Source organism: Heliconius melpomene, unplaced genomic scaffold, assembly GCF_056956725.1.
Source record: "Heliconius melpomene rosina isolate 202511_hmr_F unplaced genomic scaffold, ASM5695672v1 ptg000031l, whole genome shotgun sequence".
Classification (NCBI taxonomy): domain Eukaryota; kingdom Metazoa; phylum Arthropoda; class Insecta; order Lepidoptera; family Nymphalidae; genus Heliconius; species Heliconius melpomene.
Window position 1 is genome coordinate 507959 of NW_028181865.1, and position 22016 is coordinate 529974.

General features: G+C 37.1%; 1 protein-coding gene across 2 annotated transcripts; it reads left to right on the forward strand.

Moving 5' to 3' along the window:
- Positions 1-371: 371 nt before the first annotated feature.
- LOC146526508 (uncharacterized) lies at positions 372-21705 on the forward strand. Of its 2 annotated transcripts, none has more exons than XM_085207042.1 (2): positions 372-11387; positions 20355-21705. In XM_085207042.1, the coding sequence occupies exons 1-2, from the start codon at positions 11138-11140 to the stop codon at positions 20408-20410; spliced, it is 306 nt and encodes a 101-aa protein (XP_085063168.1). In that variant the 5' UTR covers positions 372-11137; the 3' UTR covers positions 20411-21705. The 2 variants fall into 2 exon arrangements, with proteins under 2 accessions (XP_085063168.1, XP_085063169.1); XM_085207043.1 differs by having other exon boundaries at positions 372-11367.
- The last annotated feature ends 311 nt before the right edge of the window (positions 21706-22016 follow it).

Consider the following 22016-nt stretch of genomic DNA (forward strand, 5'->3'; position numbering starts at 1 on the left):
AGAACCGATTCCAAAATCAGCACAAACAAATCCGAAGGTGTTTTTAAAATTTTCAACATTGAAGTAGTCTCCTAGACGAGAAATGATTTTTAATACTCCCATACAATATCAAAGATCCTACAGGCCAACTATCAGTTATACACCGCGTAAATATAATGCGAATTTTGTATTGTCTCTCAATCATTCTGTAATGGAACAATAAATAATACATTTGTTAAAGTAAATCTACAAAATGCTATTCTTTTTTTGTCTATCTTTCTTATTTCTTTATATTTTTACCAAAAATTGTGGAAAGGTGTTCCATAAATTTTAGTTTTTGTAAAGTGTTTAATTTTATGTACTTGCTCGATATAATAATATTACAAATAAAATAAAATATAGTTAGGAGACTTCTGTGCTACAAATGTCAACTGTCAAATATAGTACTGCAATATGTCAATGTCACTGTCAATATCAAAAAGCCCGCTCTTTTCATTTGTTATTAAGTTACTAATTTTAGCGGGAAGACATATTTGGCCCTCATATACTTGAGGTTACACGTGTTGTAGTCGATGTGATTTGTTATTAGGTTGTTAATAGATCATTATTAGCAAGTTATAAAGTAATTTAAATGTTTTAATTAATAAATAATGTGAATTGGTCAAAAGAGCTGCTATAATTAACACTGAGTAAATACCTATATGTGTTTTCGAATGTTGTTGGTGTTTTTTATAAGTTTCTAGTTATTTATACTTCAGTTTATAGTTATTTAGATTTTTAATAAATAAGATTGTATTTGTAACATTAGTGTTGTATAGTTTTATTTTCATATTTCACTTCTGAAACCTAATTTCAGAAGTGGGATACCTATCTAAGCCCATCAGGCCAGATCCTTGTACTTTATAATTTTGTTATTTTTGTGAAAGCAAATAAAACACCAGTTTCATCATTTCTCTTTTCTTAAATTATTTATTGCTTATATAGAAATACAGTGTTAAATATGGGTGATGCTGGAAGTAAATCACAAAACAAATCACGTCGACCGGACACGACACGTGGTCGCGGTTAGCGAGATAGGTTAAGTCATTTGAAAGCCATGTTACGAGACTTGAGCGCTAAGGGTGTCTCGAGCGCTCGTGCTGGTGCTTTCATGGTTCTGTTGCAGGACATTCATGCCGCCGCCGTGCCGCTATGAGGTGCTTCTGCTCCCACGACAAGTGACGCGTCCCCGCGCGTCTCTGTGTTCCTCTGCCGGCGACGTGCAACGCTTACCTGGGCGTCTTGGTGTGCCTCTGCACGCCCTCAGCTCGCGATGTACGACGCATTCCTGCGCATCTTGATGTGCGTCTGCACACCCTCTGCTCGCAATGTGCGATGCGTTTGCGAGACTGCTCGCGATGCGCAACAAGTTCCTGAGCGCCACTGCTCTCGATGCGGTTCCCGCGCGTGTCTGCGCGCCTCTGATACTGATGAGCGACGCGTCCCCGCACGTGTATGCGCGCTTCTGCTTGCAATGCGCGACGCGTCTTTGTGTGTCTCCAGGTATCTGAGTGCCTCTACTGGTGAGCGTTACAATGCATTTCTTTGGAGATTAGACAAACTTGAAAAAGGTACACAAAATAATATTCCTTCTCATAATTCAACCTGTCATGCTAGTTGGTTAAAAACAAATTTAAATGATTAACAGTTAGATTTGATACTTTTCCCAAAGGTGCATTATCTGAAAGTATGGCCTCTGATACCTCATCACCTTCTCAATGTACTTCAGGGGTTACCAAGTTAGCCCGTAATCTTTCTGATGCAATATCTTCTTTAAATATTGGAATAATACAAAACTATTTTATATCAAACTGACTCTGTTGTCAATAATATTGAGCTATAGTGTGAGGAGGTGGAGAGGTTTAGAAGTGCTAATAACCGGAATGATTCAGACTGTTTATCACATGACTTTGGGCGCCTTAAGGGTGATGTTCATGGTTGAATGAGTGAGTGAGTGATTACTGGTGATCATAGGTGGTTGATGTTCTATGCAGGCTGATTCTGAAGAGTTCTGTGGTTGTGCTTAGTGTGCTAGAGGAGAGACGGGTGCCAGTTTGCCTTGAGATGATTCTTGTCAATGTATATAGGGCTTAGTGAATTTGAAATTGAATTAGATTCTTGATATATGGCGTTTCGAGCATGCCAGTTGAGCATAATTCATAGTGACAAAAAAAAAGAAAGAAGAGATTCATAGCTTAATAATTGGGCATTCGTTACACAATTCTTTTCGATTAGAACAATTTTATGGTTGGTGAAGGGGGTGTGAGTAACATTGGATAAGGAAACCTAGAAATGGTAGCAGTATGACTTGTAACCTTTGTTTGTTTTGAAATGTTAGTTGTGTGAGGGAGAATCAATAAACTGTACCTTAGAGGAACTGTACCTTAGGATTATTAATATTTTTAATTTACGTGCAATTGCAACAATTGTCTGCTATAAGATTGAAATCAGAATGAGTAGAATTTAATTTAATTGTTGGATTAATTGAACTAATAAATTTTACATAACAAGTAAATATAAAAATTGTAAATTTTATGTTAATAAAATCAAATGTAATATTTTCATGCCTAATGGTAGAATGTATATGGAGACTAAATATTAATAATTAATTAATTACATCTGTAACATATGTTGTAGGTAACATCTGAGTAAATAAATTCAGCTTCAAAGTTAAAATACCAGTGTCAAATAAAGTTACATTGAAATCATTGTTATTACAATTAACATGCAATTTAGTAGATTTGAATAAATAAAGACCCATCAGTTATTACCTAGTGATTGACAAAAATGTAAATTTCCTAAAATAAAATTTGTTTTACAAATAGTAGGAAGTGAATTAAAAGCCATAACGTACATAGACATAATTTCAGTTTCACAAATAAGATTATCGATTACATCAAGTTCATTAAGATTACTACATAAATAATTTTTGCTAAGACTAAGTTTACAACTATTACTTATATAACTGAGGATACAATATTTAGACTTACCTCTATTAATAGCTATATAAATAATTAGCGGGAGGGATTATTGTAGCAAAAGATTTCTGTGTACTACTATTAATTTGACTGTCCCTTATTCGAAGCTTATTAAATGAGATAGGCACTACGTTTCCCGCCTGTACTTCCTTCTTAGGCCACGCCTTTTTCCCCTGACGTCACTTCCACTTGGCAGCCCCTTCCTTTTGACAGCCGTGTGTAAAAATATTCATTGGCGTTTTATTTTCCCGCCGAGTCGGTCGTCGTCCGAGTTACTTATTCCGACTCTTCAAAGATATTATACAAGTAAGTTTTTACATTATTATAATAATGTATATTTTTTCTTTTCATTTCACATTTCATTTATTAAATGTTTAGTTGAATAGTGAAATTATATGGCTAAGTAGGCCGATATAATTTGTTAATCTACCTTCACATTTTTTAATTTTATATTTTATTAACGTTTTACTTTCGTAAATGTTAACGGTTTTGTTTCATGTGACTAATTGATAAATTTAATAAAAGTTAATGGTTCTCTCATCTTTTTCGGAGGATAGTGTTTCTTTTTTGTGTATTGGAATTTAGCATGGAAAACAATATAGTGTCAGTGGTTCCGGGAACTTCTTCCTCACCGAATCAGCAGTGGCGGAGGTCCTTAAGTTCAAGTAGTTCTTCGTCGTCAAATGATTCGAAGAGTAAACACCGTAGAAATATAAAGAATAGAATGTGGAAAGATCGTGTTCCAAAGAAATCGCCATTGTCACGTGAGTGCTGATTTTAAGTGAGTGCAGATTTTAATGATCGTGTCACATCGCTTATGGCAAGGTACGCTTATACTGTATCGATGATGAGATCGTTCATGATAATTCTGGAAGATCTGTTAATTGTAAGAAAGATTTGACTCTCCCTTTTGAAATTCTTTAATTCCTAAGGCTTCAACGGCCTTCAATGCTTATTGATCATCCACATTTGGATAAAGATGATTGGTCTGATGTCAGATACGCGGACTGTCAATAAATTGTACAATTTTTCTCCGGGCTTTACGGAACTTGAAACAGGTTCTTATGAAACCCCTCGGAATCTCAATCACGCCGACAAGACATATGCTGTCTTAACCATGTATATATTTTAAGCAAATGGAAGCTTTACAAAATGGTTTACGGGATCTACTGTCGTGGGCGAAAGATTGCGTCCTGTCGAACTATGACGTTTAAATAAGCGCTCTTTGATCATCTGGCGTTTTTCATAAAAGCTCCACAGATCTAATTCAATTAATCTGTGGCCGTCGGCTGAGGATTTGGCTGCTAAATCCGGTCTTCGCAAGGTTCCTCCGTCAGCTACTAATTTTTTCAGCGCAGAAAAGTTTACTGTAGTTTAGAACGTGCTAGTGGAATTAAGAAGTGTTTCTGGCCTGTCCAGAAAACAAATGTGACTTCTGCCTCGCAGGCAGTTCTAAAAAAGTCACACGGCCCCTCGCAGGGGCCCAATCGAAATTTTAAGCCCTCGCAGGGTTCAGCTTGGTGTAACCGCAGTTACCCGCGTCCGCATTGCCCTCATGCAGCCTGCCCAGAAAACAAATGTGACTTCTGCCTCGAAGGCAGCTCTAAAAAGTCACACGGCCCCTTGCAGGGGCTCAATCGAAATTTTTAGCTCTCGCAGGGTTTAGCTTGGTGTAACCGCAGTTACCCGCATCCACATTGCTCTCATGCAGCCCCTCCGCAAGGTGATTGTCAAGTTACCAGCTACATGCTACCTTGTTGCTCATTTCAATTCGGCCGCACCGAATAATCGCAATTTTCAAAGTTGTTATAAGGGAAGTTCCCTTCGACAAAACACGAGACAACGTGATCAAGGTAAGGTTGGACAAAAACGACCGTTATCACCGTCTCCTCAAAGTAAAGACAATAAAAGTCAGAGTTTCTGACTTAGTTTCTGGCGTACTGTCGAGATCAATGAGCTTGTCTAGGGGCTCCGAACCTAGTCCTAAAAATAATATTGAGGTATCGCATACCTTTCAATCTAAAGCCACCTCTGGTGTACCTCGGTACCGTCAATTCAAAATGACACGTGCCCGAATCAATTAACATGATTCAGATCATAAGCAAGATAAAAGCGCTCTCCAAGCTTTCTATCATCAATGTTTCTGGTTCCAAAAGCAACGGCTCATATCGACCAATTTTCATTTTAAAGGCTTTAAGACAATATGTCATGACGCGCTATTTCAAGCTCGTAAATGTTCAGCGCATATGAGATTTGATACAACCGAAAGATTGGTTGTTCAAAATAGACATCTCACAAGCCTATTTTCACCTTCCTATTGGGTAAAGTCACACGAGATTTCTGCGTCTCTATTATACCGAGGATCCCCTGGAGATGACCTGCTTACCATTCGGGCTGAGTATGGCTCCACAAACGTTTGCAGCAATAACGAATTGGATGACTCAAAATTCTCAGAGCAAGCAATAAGAATTATCGTCTACTGGGCGATTTTCTGTCAGCCAACCAGGACAAAAACATCCTCTCCACATCCAGGAGCATGTGCAGAAAATGATAGTTTTTCTAAAGAAACTAGGATGGGTGATAAATTTCGAAAAATCGTCCAAGGTTGCAGAGAGGAGCTTAGTGTTTTTGGGGATTCATTGGAATCCCCGGACAAACAAAGTGTCTATCTGCAGACAAATTACCCCTTTAGTATCAGCAATAAACGAAGTGTTGACGGATCAACGAACAAGCCTCGGAAATCTTCAAAGGTTTGTTAGCCAGTTTGTCGGGATTCTCAATTTTGCCAGTTTGTCGAGATTTCTCAATTTTGCCAGTACCCAGGGGCAAGCTCAACTATCGCGCACTTCTGAAATTCTTGAGCAAAATTTTTGGCTATGAACTAAAATACTTCACGCTATTCCTTTGACTGGAATGGAAAATCTGCTTTGGTGGCTACAAAATTGCAGGCGGTCAACATTTATTCATTTCGATCCACCCCTTCATTTTCTCACTACCGATGTGTTGGATGTGGCATTGGGAGCCTGCCTAAATAATATAACTCTTGCCGGCTTATGGTTACAAACAGAGCGCCGTCTCCATTGCAATCAAAAAGAAATGGAACGCAGTACTGTTCTCATTCAGATCTGTGATAGCGCATCTACGTCATGCAGGGGGAACAAAATTAGAATCTCTCATGAATCTAACATGGTGAATATCTAGAATAAGAAACACCCGATGTGTTTCTGATTCTAGATATTCACCAGATGCATATGCATTTGGTGATTATCTTTCTTATATTCACCAGAATGAATATCTTCATATGAAAGCATTTTATATTCCTAAAATTTATAACAATCACGCTGATGGATTATCAAGGCTGCAAGAGAGACCCGAGTGGCAATTGACACACGATTGCACGGACAGAATTTTCATAAATGGGGAATTTCATTTATAGACCTGTTCGCATTCAGTCGAGCTCATGTAGTGACTAATTATGTCTCACTGGATCTAAACGTCGATCAGGCTTGGTGTGCTTTTAATGAGGCGTTTTTCCCGGACTTGGAACTTCAATCTAGCGTAGTTATCCCACCGTTTTTCTTATTCCCAAGATACTGTGTCATCTAACCAGGCTCATGGAATCTATCTTTTTATAGTCCCTCGCCGGAGACGGATATCTTGGCACCCGGATGTCAAAGCTCATTCCCTAGCAGGACCATGCATGATTCCTCGCCTGGACAAAGTTCTCGTAGACATGATCACAAGCTTACCTCCTCCGAAATTGTTCGAAATGACAATGGAGGTCTGATAGTGTGGCGGTCTGCGGCACTAGATGGAAGGAACTTTAACCAGTTGAAGTTTCTGAGGAAATCTTGGCGTTCATCAACACGTAAGGTCTATCATATCGCGTGGAAACGATAAGATTTCTTAGTGTAGATCTTACAAAATAAATCACCTTAAGTTTTGCTTAAATTAGTGAATTTGCTAGTTTTTTTGTCAGATCTACATCATTAATCTTCAAATTATCATATACTTCTGTTTTGCTTCATAAATCGCATCCGAATTCATCATTTCAATTCATCCGAATTTATCAGGTCAACTTAGTTCCCATGAACTTGTAAAGCACATTTTGAAATCAATAGCGCGTGTAAGCTATCAGTCATATGAAGGCCCCAATTTGAAATAGAGACAAAACTAATGTTTTCCAAGTGCAAAGACATACAGCTGCTCTGCTATTACTTTGTTCAGGAGGAAGAATTCATGACTTGACTTTGTTAACAGTAGGTTCAGACAATTACACCCTTGACGATAATTCTATAGTTTTTTGGCCACCATTTGGGTCAAATCCGATTCTATTACGTGTCTGTACGTAATAAATCTGTAGTCAGGATGTAAATTATTGGCTAATAAGGAAAATGAGAAAATGGACCCCGTTTTCTAGAAAAAATTAACAAAATCATTACTTGAACATCGGAGAAGGCAATCGTTTAACCTTTTTATCAATATTGGAGGTGAGCCCAGACCCGCGTCACGTACATTAATAGGCGGTTAGGTCAAATCCTTGTTTAAGGATGCGGGAGTGTCAGCTATCTCCGAAAGCATTAGATCTGCGGTTGTTTCAAAAAATTGGTTTGACAATTGAACCGTCAACGAAATTCTAGCTTAAGGAAATTTGCGATCTAATAGTACTTTTCATAGTATTATTTGCGATTGAAAAATCTAATCATAAATACAGAATCAGTGACACAATTGTTTGATCCTATCGTGTGATTGATAAATTTAGGTGATTTATTGCCTGAATAATTATGTTTATTATATTTTGATGATAAATGTATGAATAATTGTAATAAAAAATTCTCATTAAAATGAGAAAGTTTTATAATAACAATTTTTCTTTTTATTTATTTCTCATAAAATTTGCTTTCACACAGAGTTCAATGTTTGTGATTTCATATAAAAGTAGATTTGTTAGAATACGCCTTATGACATTTTCTAGTTTATATTGCATTCAATATACCTATACTATGTACTACTCTAGTATTACAGTCTTCAAGTGATCTATACTGCTATCACATTGGCGTTCGTCACTTCCACCAGGCGATCACAAACACGTCTCATTTAATAAGCTTCGAATAAGGGACAGTCAAATTAATAGCAGCGTTTTACCTGAAATAAAACGTTTATTAATTTACTTACCTTATTCGAAGCTTACGATTAATCGCTACCTGGTGTTTACTAAAACGCAATGAATATTTTTACACACGGCTGTCAAAAGGAAGGGGCTGCCAAGTGGAAGTGACGTCAGGGGAAAAAGGCGTGGCCTAAGAAGGAAGTACAGGCGGGAAACGTAGTGCCTATCTCATTTAATAAGCTTCGAATAAGGTAAGTAAATTAATAAACGTTTTATTTCAGGTAAAACGCTGCTATTATGAGGTTAAGGAGTTTGAATTATTTTAAACAAATTAAAATGGGAAATTGAAACCAGAAGAATGTTTATAGTAAATAATAATTTATCGTTTATGATATAGGAGACAATTTCAGACAACTTAATTAGTGAGGAGTAAACAATGCCTAGGAATGTCTATTGAAGTGTCTGTCCTGGTCTGAAGTGTGAAATGTGTCTGAAGTGTGTGTCTGTATTGAAGTGTCTGTCAGCACATTCAGCGTTTGGCAACACATTAATGTACCACTTAAGTTATTAGCTGGATTCTCTTATGTACATAATAAATAAATTTTCACATTATTCGGTCGCCAGTACCATTAAATGTGCAAACAACGGTAAATATGGGAAAATGCTTATCTTCTATATGGGGTGGGGAAAAGCTTAAAGTACATGAAATTGTCAGCTATCTTGAAGAGAGGAGTGTAGTATGTGTGTTGGAGGGTGCAATCCAAAGTGTGTATGACTGGATATGTGTTGATTGTGGGGCACTGAAAGGGTTGAATGTCGGAGGAAGCTATCTTCTCCCTTTGATTGATGATCACACACGGATAATTTGGTGGTGGTGGTGGTTATGAATATTTTATGTAAACATATGTTGAATGTTGTCATATTTTATGTAAACACATATTGAATGTGGTCATGTTTTAGAATATGTTGATGACGTGTTGATAATGCGTTATGATGGGATTCAGTTACTATTAACACTCAAACAAAAAAAAAACCGATTTTCCCATAAAATTTCGAATGTTTATTACTTCAACAGAAATTGAACATGTTGGTTGAATTATAAATAGAGGTCAGGTTAGGCCGAGCTTCTATAAGACTGAGGCAATTAATTATTGAGTGGTGGTAGTTAAACCACTCGAGGAGCTCTAACATGGTACAATGGCATGGGGATTAGTAACTGGAAATTTGTACTGCCTTTTTTGTTGTCAAGTTATTTTAACTGTATTGCACTAATTCTTGCTTTGTTGTCTAGCACAATTTCTTTCTAAATCATTACATGCTTACATACATACAGACCGACATTTTATTTTTCTCTTCCTCCATTAATTCTTTTTCTAAATGTTTAATTTTTGTTTGACAACCAAGGTGGGGCTTAGTGTACAATACTGGTGTAATGTGGCAGTTTGTTTATTGAGTTCAATTGGATGTGTGGTCCCTTTGGGCACAGACATGGGGTTGGGTTGGGTGTTTTGACTTTGACTTTTGACTTTGACTTGTATCAGACGTTTGGTCTGATGAGGCATATGGCCTGAGAAATTTTGACGGGTGTGTGGCCCTGAAAGATTTTGTGAAGAGCATGTGGCTCTGAAGGACGTTTGGTCCTTGTGGTCAAGGTGGACATTTGGTCCTTGCTGACATTATGGCCTTGTGGACGTTTGGTCCTTGCTGACGTTTGGTCTTTGTGGATCATGTGACATCTATGTGGACATTTGGTCCTGGCAGACAGAGGGGACGCCTTCTGACTGTTCTGTTCACAGGTTCCAGAGTTTGCTGCACCGGACTGAACATACTTGGATATGAAGATTTTACAGGGTTAAAAATGAGAGCTCTCAAAACTTTTTTATTTTTATATCTTTTGTCTGTACCTTTTGATTGCCTATTCATTTATGTTGTAATGTTTAGACATTTATTAACTTTAAATTTTAGATGATGAAGACAGCGAATATGGTACTACTGTAGAATTTTCATCAATACAGCCATGAAACGACGCCGATGACTTTGGGGCTAGTCGGGATGCACCAGCATGTGATCAGGCAACTGGATCAGCTACGTCGGGGACGACGCAGGGTCAGAATGGCCGAGTTAGGAGACTTCTGTGCTACAAATGTCAACTGTCAAATATAGTACTGCAATATGTCAATGTCACTGTCAATATCAAAAAGCCCGCTCTTTTCATTTGTTATTAAGTTACTAATTTTAGCGGGAAGACATATTTGGCCCTCATATACTTGAGGTTACACGTGTTGTAGTCGATGTGATTTGTTATTAGGTTGTTAATAGATCATTATTAGCAAGTTATAAAGTAATTTAAATGTTTTAATTAATAAATAATGTGAATTGGTCAAAAGAGCTGCTATAATTAACACTGAGTAAATACCTATATGTGTTTTCGAATGTTGTTGGTGTTTTTTATAAGTTTCTAGTTATTTATACTTCAGTTTATAGTTATTTAGATTTTTAATAAATAAGATTGTATTTGTAACATTAGTGTTGTATAGTTTTATTTTCATATTTCACTTCTGAAACCTAATTTCAGAAGTGGGATACCTATCTAAGCCCATCAGGCCAGATCCTTGTACTTTATAATTTTGTTATTTTTGTGAAAGCAAATAAAACACCAGTTTCATCATTTCTCTTTTCTTAAATTATTTATTGCTTATATAGAAATACAGTGTTAAATATGGGTGATGCTGGAAGTAAATCACAAAACAAATCACGTCGACCGGACACGACACGTGGTCGCGGTTAGCGAGATAGGTTAAGTCATTTGAAAGCCATGTTACGAGACTTGAGCGCTAAGGGTGTCTCGAGCGCTCGTGCTGGTGCTTTCATGGTTCTGTTGCAGGACATTCATGCCGCCGCCGTGCCGCTATGAGGTGCTTCTGCTCCCACGACAAGTGACGCGTCCCCGCGCGTCTCTGTGTTCCTCTGCCGGCGACGTGCAACGCTTACCTGGGCGTCTTGGTGTGCCTCTGCACGCCCTCAGCTCGCGATGTACGACGCATTCCTGCGCATCTTGATGTGCGTCTGCACACCCTCTGCTCGCAATGTGCGATGCGTTTGCGAGACTGCTCGCGATGCGCAACAAGTTCCTGAGCGCCACTGCTCTCGATGCGGTTCCCGCGCGTGTCTGCGCGCCTCTGATACTGATGAGCGACGCGTCCCCGCACGTGTATGCGCGCTTCTGCTTGCAATGCGCGACGCGTCTCTGTGTGTCTCCAGGTATCTGAGTGCCTCTACTGGTGAGCGTTACAATGCATTTCTTTGGAGATTAGACAAACTTGAAAAAGGTACACAAAATAATATTCCTTCTCATAATTCAACCTGTCATGCTAGTTGGTTAAAAACAAATTTAAATGATTAACAGTTAGATTTGATACTTTTCCCAAAGGTGCATTATCTGAAAGTATGGCCTCTGATACCTCATCACCTTCTCAATGTACTTCAGGGGTTACCAAGTTAGCCCGTAATCTTTCTGATGCAATATCTTCTTTAAATATTGGAACAATACAAAACTATTTTATATCAAACTGACTCTGTTGTCAATAATATTGAGCTATAGTGTGAGGAGGTGGAGAGGTTTAGAAGTGCTAATAACCGGAATGATTCAGACTGTTTATCACATGACTTTGGGCGCCTTAAGGGTGATGTTCATGGTTGAATGAGTGAGTGAGTGATTACTGGTGATCATAGGTGGTTGATGTTCTATGCAGGCTGATTCTGAAGAGTTCTGTGGTTGTGCTTAGTGTGCTAGAGGAGAGACGGGTGCCAGTTTGCCTTGAGATGATTCTTGTCAATGTATATAGGGCTTAGTGAATTTGAAATTGAATTAGATTCTTGATATATGGCGTTTCGAGCATGCCAGTTGAGCATAATTCATAGTGACAAAAAAAAAAGAAAGAAGAGATTCATAGCTTAATAATTGGGCATTCGTTACACAATTCTTTTCGATTAGAACAATTTTATGGTTGGTGAAGGGGGTGTGAGTAACATTGGATAAGGAAACCTAGAAATGGTAGCAGTATGACTTGTAACCTTTGTTTGTTTTGAAATGTTAGTTGTGTGAGGGAGAATCAATAAACTGTACCTTAGAGGGTGAGTAATACTGTTACTTTGATGGGAGGAAATGGTTTTGTTTCCTTGGCTATTGATGAGCTCTCGCTTGGAGCTGACTTGATAGTTGTTCCGAGATTTGTACACCTGTTCTAGTTATTTTGGATGCTGATGTTATTGTATGTAGAAAGTGTGTGCTGTTATGTACATTTGGCTTTAAGTTGTTTTAAAAAAAAAAAGATTAATCAATTAAAAAGAGATTTGGTAATAATTTAAAACATATTAATTAGTCTCAATCATAAAACAAATAGAATTGAGTCACAGTGGAAATAGAAAAATGTGTGGCTGTTAGGAGAGTTTCAGGTAGACTAACTATGTTTTATACTAATGACTTATTAATGCATGCATAGTATTGAAGTGATGCAATGCTGCAGATAAGGGTGCAGACTTTGTATATAACTTAGGATTTATTAAATTAAACAAATTAGGATTATTAATATTTTTAATTTACGTGCAATTGCAACAATTGTCTGCTATAAGATTGAAATCAGAATGAGTAGAATTTAATTTAATTGTTGGATTAATTGAACTAATAAATTTTACATAACAAGTAAATATAAAAATTGTAAATTTTATGTTAATAAAATCAAATGTAATATTTTCATGCCTAATGGTAGAATGTATATGGAGACTAAATATTAATAATTAATTAATTACATCTGTAACATATGTTGTAGGTAACATCTGAGTAAATAAATTCAGCTTCAAAGTTAAAATACCAGTGTCAAATAAAGTTACATTGAAATCATTGTTATTACAATTAACATGCAATTTAGTAGATTTGAATAAATAAAGACCCATCAGTTATTACCTAGTGATTGACAAAAATGTAAATTTCCTAAAATAAAATTTGTTTTACAAATAGTAGGAAGTGAATTAAAAGCCATAACGTACATAGACATAATTTCAGTTTCACAAATAAGATTATCGATTACATCAAGTTCATTAAGATTACTACATAAATAATTTTTGCTAAGACTAAGTTTACAACTATTACTTATATAACTGAGGATACAATATTTAGACTTACCTCTATTAATAGCTATATAAATAATTAGCGGGAGGGATTATTGTAGCAAAAGATTTCTGTGTACTACTATTAATTTGACTGTCCCTTATTCGAAGCTTATTAAATGAGATAGGCACTACGTTTCCCGCCTGTACTTCCTTCTTAGGCCACGCCTTTTTCCCCTGACGTCACTTCCACTTGGCAGCCCCTTCCTTTTGACAGCCGTGTGTAAAAATATTCATTGGCGTTTTATTTTCCCGCCGAGTCGGTCGTCGTCCGAGTTACTTATTCCGACTCTTCAAAGATATTATACAAGTAAGTTTTTACATTATTATAATAATGTATATTTTTTCTTTTCATTTCACATTTCATTTATTAAATGTTTAGTTGAATAGTGAAATTATATGGCTAAGTAGGCCGATATAATTTGTTAATCTACCTTCACATTTTTTAATTTTATATTTTATTAACGTTTTACTTTCGTAAATGTTAACGGTTTTGTTTCATGTGACTAATTGATAAATTTAATAAAAGTTAATGGTTCTCTCATCTTTTTCGGAGGATAGTGTTTCTTTTTTGTGTATTGGAATTTAGCATGGAAAACAATATAGTGTCAGTGGTTCCGGGAACTTCTTCCTCACCGAATCAGCAGTGGCGGAGGTCCTTAAGTTCAAGTAGTTCTTCGTCGTCAAATGATTCGAAGAGTAAACACCGTAGAAATATAAAGAATAGAATGTGGAAAGATCGTGTTCCAAAGAAATCGCCATTGTCACGTGAGTGCTGATTTTAAGTGAGTGCAGATTTTAATGATCGTGTCACATCGCTTATGGCAAGGTACGCTTATACTGTATCGATGATGAGATCGTTCATGATAATTCTGGAAGATCTGTTAATTGTAAGAAAGATTTGACTCTCCCTTTTGAAATTCTTTAATTCCTAAGGCTTCAACGGCCTTCAATGCTTATTGATCATCCACATTTGGATAAAGATGATTGGTCTGATGTCAGATACGCGGACTGTCAATAAATTGTACAATTTTTCTCCGGGCTTTACGGAACTTGAAACAGGTTCTTATGAAACCCCTCGGAATCTCAATCACGCCGACAAGACATATGCTGTCTTAACCATGTATATATTTTAAGCAAATGGAAGCTTTACAAAATGGTTTACGGGATCTACTGTCGTGGGCGAAAGATTGCGTCCTGTCGAACTATGACGTTTAAATAAGCGCTCTTTGATCATCTGGCGTTTTTCATAAAAGCTCCACAGATCTAATTCAATTAATCTGTGGCCGTCGGCTGAGGATTTGGCTGCTAAATCCGGTCTTCGCAAGGTTCCTCCGTCAGCTACTAATTTTTTCAGCGCAGAAAAGTTTACTGTAGTTTAGAACGTGCTGGTGGAATTAAGAAGTGTTTCTGGCCTGTCCAGAAAACAAATGTGACTTCTGCCTCGCAGGCAGTTCTAAAAAAGTCACACGGCCCCTCGCAGGGGCCCAATCGAAATTTTAAGCCCTCGCAGGGTTCAGCTTGGTGTAACCGCAGTTACCCGCGTCCGCATTGCCCTCATGCAGCCTGCCCAGAAAACAAATGTGACTTCTGCCTCGAAGGCAGCTCTAAAAAGTCACACGGCCCCTTGCAGGGGCTCAATCGAAATTTTTAGCTCTCGCAGGGTTTAGCTTGGTGTAACCGCAGTTACCCGCATCCACATTGCTCTCATGCAGCCCCTCCGCAAGGTGATTGTCAAGTTACCAGCTACATGCTACCTTGTTGCTCATTTCAATTCGGCCGCACCGAATAATCGCAATTTTCAAAGTTGTTATAAGGGAAGTTCCCTTCGACAAAACACTAGACAACGTGATCAAGGTAAGGTTGGACAAAAACGACCGTTATCACCGTCTCCTCAAAGTAAAGACAATAAAAGTCTGAGTTTCTGACTTAGTTTCTGGCGTACTGTCGAGATCAATGAGCTTGTCTAGGGGCTCCGAACCTAGTCCTAAAAATAATATTGAGGTATCGCATACCTTTCAATCTAAAGCCACCTCTGGTGTACCTCGGTACCGTCAATTCAAAATGACACGTGCCCGAATCAATTAACATGATTCAGATCATAAGCAAGATAAAAGCGCTCTCCAAGCTTTCTATCATCAATGTTTCTGGTTCCAAAAGCAACGGCTCATATCGACCAATTTTCATTTTAAAGGCTTTAAGACAATATGTCATGACGCGCTATTTCAAGCTCGTAAATGTTCAGCGCATATGAGATTTGATACAACCGAAAGATTGGTTGTTCAAAATAGACATCTCACAAGCCTATTTTCACCTTCCTATTGGGTAAAGTCACACGAGATTTCTGCGTCTCTATTATACCGAGGATCCCCTGGAGATGACCTGCTTACCATTCGGGCTGAGTATGGCTCCACAAACGTTTGCAGCAATAACGAATTGGATGACTCGAAATTCTCAGAGAGCAAGCAATAAGAATTATCGTCTACTGGGCGATTTTCTGTCAGCCAACCAGGACAAAAACATCCTCTCCACATCCAGGAGCATGTGCAGAAAATGATAGTTTTTCTAAAGAAACTAGGATGGGTGATAAATTTCGAAAAATCGTCCAAGGTTGCAGAGAGGAGCTTAGTGTTTTTGGGGATTCATTGGAATCCCTGGACAAACAAAGTGTCTATCTGCAGACAAATTACCCCTTTAGTATCAGCAATAAACGAAGTGTTGACGGATCAACGAACAAGCCTCAGAAATCTTCAAAGGTTTGTTAGCCAGTTTGTCGGGATTCTCAATTTTGCCAGTTTGTCGAGATTTCTCAATTTTGCCAGTACCCAGGGGCAAGCTCAACTATCGCGCACTTCTGAAATTCTTGAGCAAAATTTTTGGCTATGAACTAAAACACTTCACGCTATTCCTTTGACTGGAATGGAAAATCTGCTTTGGTGGCTATAAAATTGCAGGCGGTCAACATTTATTCATTTCGATCCACCCCTTCATTTTCTCACTACCGATGTGTTGGATGTGGCATTGGGAGCCTGCCTAAATAATATAACTCTTGCCGGCTTATGGTTACAAACAGAGCGCCGTCTCCATTGCAATCAAAAAGAAATGGAACGCAGTACTGTTCTCATTCAGATCTGTGATAGCGCATCTACGTCATGCAGGGGGAACAAAATTAGAATCTCTCATGAATCTAACATGGTGAATATCTAGAATAAGAAACACCCGATGTGTTTCTGATTCTAGATATTCACCAGATGCATATGCATTTGGTGATTATCTTTCTTATATTCACCAGAATGAATATCTTCATATGAAAGCATTTTATATTCCTAAAATTTATAACAATCACGCTGATGGATTATCAAGGCTGCAAGAGAGACCCGAGTGGCAATTGACACACGATTGCACGGACAGAATTTTCATAAATGGGGAATTTCATTTATAGACCTGTTCGCATTCAGTCGAGCTCATGTAGTGACTAATTACGTCTCACTGGATCTAAACGTCGATCAGGCTTGGTGTGCTTTTCATGAGGCGTTTTTCCCGGACTTGGAACTTCAATCTAGCGTAGTTATCCCACCGTTTTTCTTATTCCCAAGATACTGTGTCATCTAACCAGGCTCATGGAATCTATCTTTTTATAGTCCCTCGCCGGAGACGGATATCTTGGCACCCGGATGTCAAAGCTCATTCCCTAGCAGGACCATGCATGATTCCTCGCCTGGACAAAGTTCTCGTAGACATGATCACAAGCTTACCTCCTCCGAAATTGTTCGAAATGACAATGGAGGTCTGATAGTGTGGCGGTCTGCGGCACTAGATGGAAGGAACTTTAACCAGTTGAAGTTTCTGAGGAAATCTTGGCGTTCATCAACACGTAAGGTCTATCATATCGCGTGGAAACGATAAGATTTCTTAGTGTAGATCTTACAAAATAAATCACCTTAAGTTTTGCTTAAATTAGTGAATTTGCTAGTCTTTTTGTCAGATCTACATCATTAATCTTCAAATTATCATATACTTCTGTTTTGCTTCATAAATCGCATCCGAATTCATCATTTCAATTCATCCGAATTTATCAGGTCAACTTAGTTCCCATGAACTTGTAAAGCACATTTTGAAATCAATAGCGCGTGTAAGCTATCAGTCATATGAAGGCCCCAATTTGAAATAGAGACAAAACTAATGTTTTCCAAGTGCAAAGACATACAGCTGCTCTGCTATTACTTTGTTCAGGAGGAAGAATTCATGACTTGACTTTGTTAACAGTAGGTTCAGACAATTACACCCTTGACGATAATTCTATAGTTTTTTGGCCACCATTTGGGTCAAATCCGATTCTATTACGTGTCTGTACGTAATAAATCTGTAGTCAGGATGTAAATTATTGGCTAATAAGGAAAATGAGAAAATGGACCCCGTTTTCTAGAAAAAATTAACAAAATCATTACTTGAACATCGGAGAAGGCAATCGTTTAACCTTTTTATCAATATTGGAGGTGAGCCCAGACCCGCGTCACGTACATTAATAGGCGGTTAGGTCAAATCCTTGTTTAAGGATGCGGGAGTGTCAGCTATCTCCGAAAGCATTAGATCTGCGGTTGTTTCAAAAAATTGGTTTGACAATTGAACCGTCAACGAAATTCTAGCTTAAGGAAATTTGCGATCTAATAGTACTTTTCATAGTATTATTTGCGATTGAAAAATCTAATCATAAATACAGAATCAGTGACACAATTGTTTGATCCTATCGTGTGATTGATAAATTTAGGTGATTTATTGCCTGAATAATTATGTTTATTATATTTTGATGATAAATGTATGAATAATTGTAATAAAAAATTCTCATTAAAATGAGAAAGTTTTATAATAACAATTTTTCTTTTTATTTATTTCTCATAAAATTTGCTTTCACACAGAGTTCAATGTTTGTGATTTCATATAAAAGTAGATTTGTTAGAATACGCCTTATGACATTTTCTAGTTTATATTGCATTCAATATACCTATACTATGTACTACTCTAGTATTACAGTCTTCAAGTGATCTATACTGCTATCACATTGGCGTTCGTCACTTCCACCAGGCGATCACAAACACGTCTCATTTAATAAGCTTCGAATAAGGGACAGTCAAATTAATAGCAGCGTTTTACCTGAAATAAAACGTTTATTAATTTACTTACCTTATTCGAAGCTTACGATTAATCGCTACCTGGTGTTTACTAAAACGCAATGAATATTTTTACACACGGCTGTCAAAAGGAAGGGGCTGCCAAGTGGAAGTGACGTCAGGGGAAAAAGGCGTGGCCTAAGAAGGAAGTACAGGCGGGAAACGTAGTGCCTATCTCATTTAATAAGCTTCGAATAAGGTAAGTAAATTAATAAACGTTTTATTTCAGTTAAAACGCTGCTATTATGAGGTTAAGGAGTTTGAATTATTTTAAACAAATTAAAATGGGAAATTGAAACCAGAAGAATGTTTATAGTAAATAATAATTTATCGTTTATGATATAGGAGACAATTTCAGACAACTTAATTAGTGAGGAGTAAACAATGCCTAGGAATGTCTATTGAAGTGTCTGTCCTGGTCTGAAGTGTGAAATGTGTCTGAAGTGTGTGTCTGTATTGAAGTGTCTGTCAGCACATTCAGCGTTTGGCAACACATTAATGTACCACTTAAGTTATTAGCTGGATTCTCTTATGTACATAATAAATAAATTTTCACATTATTCGGTCGCCAGTACCATTAAATGTGCAAACAACGGTAAATATGGGAAAATGCTTATCTTCTATATGGGGTGGGGAAAAGCTTAAAGTACATGAAATTGTCAGCTATCTTGAAGAGAGGAGTGTAGTATGTGTGTTGGAGGGTGCAATCCAAAGTGTGTATGACTGGATATGTGTTGATTGTGGGGCACTGAAAGGGTTGAATGTCGGAGGAAGCTATCTTCTCCCTTTGATTGATGATCACACACGGATAATTTGGTGGTGGTGGTGGTTATGAATATTTTATGTAAACATATGTTGAATGTTGTCATATTTTATGTAAACACATATTGAATGTGGTCATGTTTTAGAATATGTTGATGACGTGTTGATAATGCGTTATGATGGGATTCAGTTACTATTAATACTCAAACAAAAAAAAAACCGATTTTCCCATAAAATTTCGAATATGTTTATTACTTCAACAGAAATTGAACATGTTGGTTGAATTATAAATAGAGGTCAGGTTAGGCCGAGCTTCTATAAGACTGAGGCAATTAATTATTGAGTGGTGGTAGTTAAACCACTCGAGGAGCTCTACATGGTACAATGGCATGGGGATTAGTAACTGGAAATTTGTACTGCCTTTTTTGTTGTCAAGTTATTTTAACTGTATTGCACTAATTCTTGCTTTGTTGTCTAGCACAATTTCTTTCTAAATCATTACATGCTTACATACATACAGACCGACATTTTATTTTTCTCTTCCTCCATTAATTCTTTTTCTAAATGTTTAATTTTTGTCTGACAACCAAGGTGGGGCTTAGTGTACAATACTGGTGTAATGTGGCAGTTTGTTTATTGAGTTCAATTGGATGTGTGGTCCCTTTGGGCACAGACATGGGGTTGGGTTGGGTGTTTTGACTTTGACTTTTGACTTTGACTTGTATCAGACGTTTGGTCTGATGAGGCATATGGCCTGAGAAATTTTGACGGGTGTGTGGCCCTGAAAGATTTTGTGAAGAGCATGTGGCTCTGAAGGACGTTTGGTCCTTGTGGTCAAGGTGGACATTTGGTCCTTGCTGACATTATGGCCTTGTGGACGTTTGGTCCTTGCTGACGTTTGGTCTTTGTGGATCATGTGACGTCTATGTGGACATTTGGTCCTGGCAGACAGAGGGGACGCCTTCTGACTGTTCTGTTCACAGGTTCCAGAGTTTGCTGCACCGGACTGAACATACTTGGATATGAAGATTTTACAGGGTTAAAAATGAGAGCTCTCAAAACTTTTTTATTTTTATATCTTTTGTCTGTACCTTTTGATTGCCTATTCATTTATGTTGTAATGTTTAGACATTTATTAACTTTAAATTTTAGATGATGAAGACAGCGAATATGGTACTACTGTAGAATTTTCATCAATACAGCCATGAAACGACGCCGATGACTTTGGGGCTAGTCGGGATGCACCAGCATGTGATCAGGCAACTGGATCAGCTACGTCGGGGACGACGCAGGGTCAGAATGGCCGAGTTAGGAGACTTCTGTGCTACAAATGTCAACTGTCAAATATAGTACTGCAATATGTCAATGTCACTGTCAATATCAAAAAGCCCGCTAAAACAATCAGCATCTCTTAAGACTTTATATAGTGTATATTATGCTATTTGTCAGTCTATAATTGTCTACTGCATAAGCTCCTGGGGTAGTGCTTTAAAATCTCATTTGATTCAGCTCGAAAGAGCTCAAAGATCGGTACTCAAGGTGATGCTTAATAAACCTTTCATTTACCCAACCGTTATGCTCTATCAGGAAAGTAACGTCCTTACCGTACGTCAATTATTTTACTTAAAAATGGCACTGAAAGCACATCGAAGAATAGCGTCCTCAGAAGAGTATAATGATCTGATTAATCGTAGAAACTTTAATGTTCCACTGCCTAGAATAAGGTTTTGTTTTGCTAGGCGTTTCAGTCCTTACGTTGAATTATTTATTTATAATAAAATTGCTAGTGCTTGTGATATTAAGCTTTGCTCGTTAAAAAAAGCTAGAACTAAAATTTCGTCATGGCTCGCTACCTTAGACTATAAAACCACTGAAAATATTTTATCACATATACAATAGTACCTATCATTATTCATTTTATTAATACTAACTGAAATTACAATAAAAAAAAAAAAAAAAAAAAAACAAAATTTAACTGTTTTAAAATTTAAATTTATTTTTGTTATGATTATTTACCTCTTTACTGTTTTCTTGTTAAACGAGTGTCAACATTAGTCGTAAATTGTTAAGTCATATATTGGAACCCACGATACAGGAATACCTAGTGTGGGTACCACCAGAAGTAACAAAAATTGTGTATGTTATTTGTTAATAAATATCTTTTATTTTTTTTATTTTTTTTTTATTTCATTTGTTATTAAGTTACTAATTTTAGCGGGAAGACATATTTGGCCCTCATATACTTGAGGTTACACGTGTTGTAGTCGATGTGATTTGTTATTAGGTTGTTAATAGATCATTATTAGCAAGTTATAAAGTAATTTAAATGTTTTAATTAATAAATAATGTGAATTGGTCAAAAGAGCTGCTATAATTAACACTGAGTAAATACCTATATGTGTTTTCGAATGTTGTTGGTGTTTTATATTAAGTTTCTAGTTATTTATACTTCAGTTTATAGTTATTTAGATTTTTAATAAATAAGATTGTATTTGTAACATTAGTGTTGTATAGTTTTATTTTCATATTTCACTTCTGAAACCTAATTATATTTTATTATGTTGGTGACCAGTGTTGCCAACCTCAGGAAACCAACAAACAGCATATTATGGAACTAAAAAAACAGTAGAAAACAGTAAAATAAAATTTCTCTCTAAGCTGGTTACCACAAGATCGAGTATCGGATATGTTAAGCTGAAATGAATATCAAATAACCAGAATTACGAATCTAATTGAATCCCTTGGAGCTCAGAAAATGAAAAGTCATGTAATCTAAAAATACGAGTGATTATAGTTTTTGCTGCATTTTGTATA

Excerpts from the sequence above, each read along its gene's own strand:
- LOC146526508 (XM_085207042.1), top strand. The coding sequence starts at position 11,138 with ATGTACGACGCATTCCTGCGCATCTTGATGTGCGTCTGCACACCCTCT. Across the intron at positions 11,388-20,354 it reads GTATCTGAGTGCCTCTACTG|ATGATGAAGACAGCGAATAT; the intron begins GTGAGCGTTACA and ends TTTAAATTTTAG.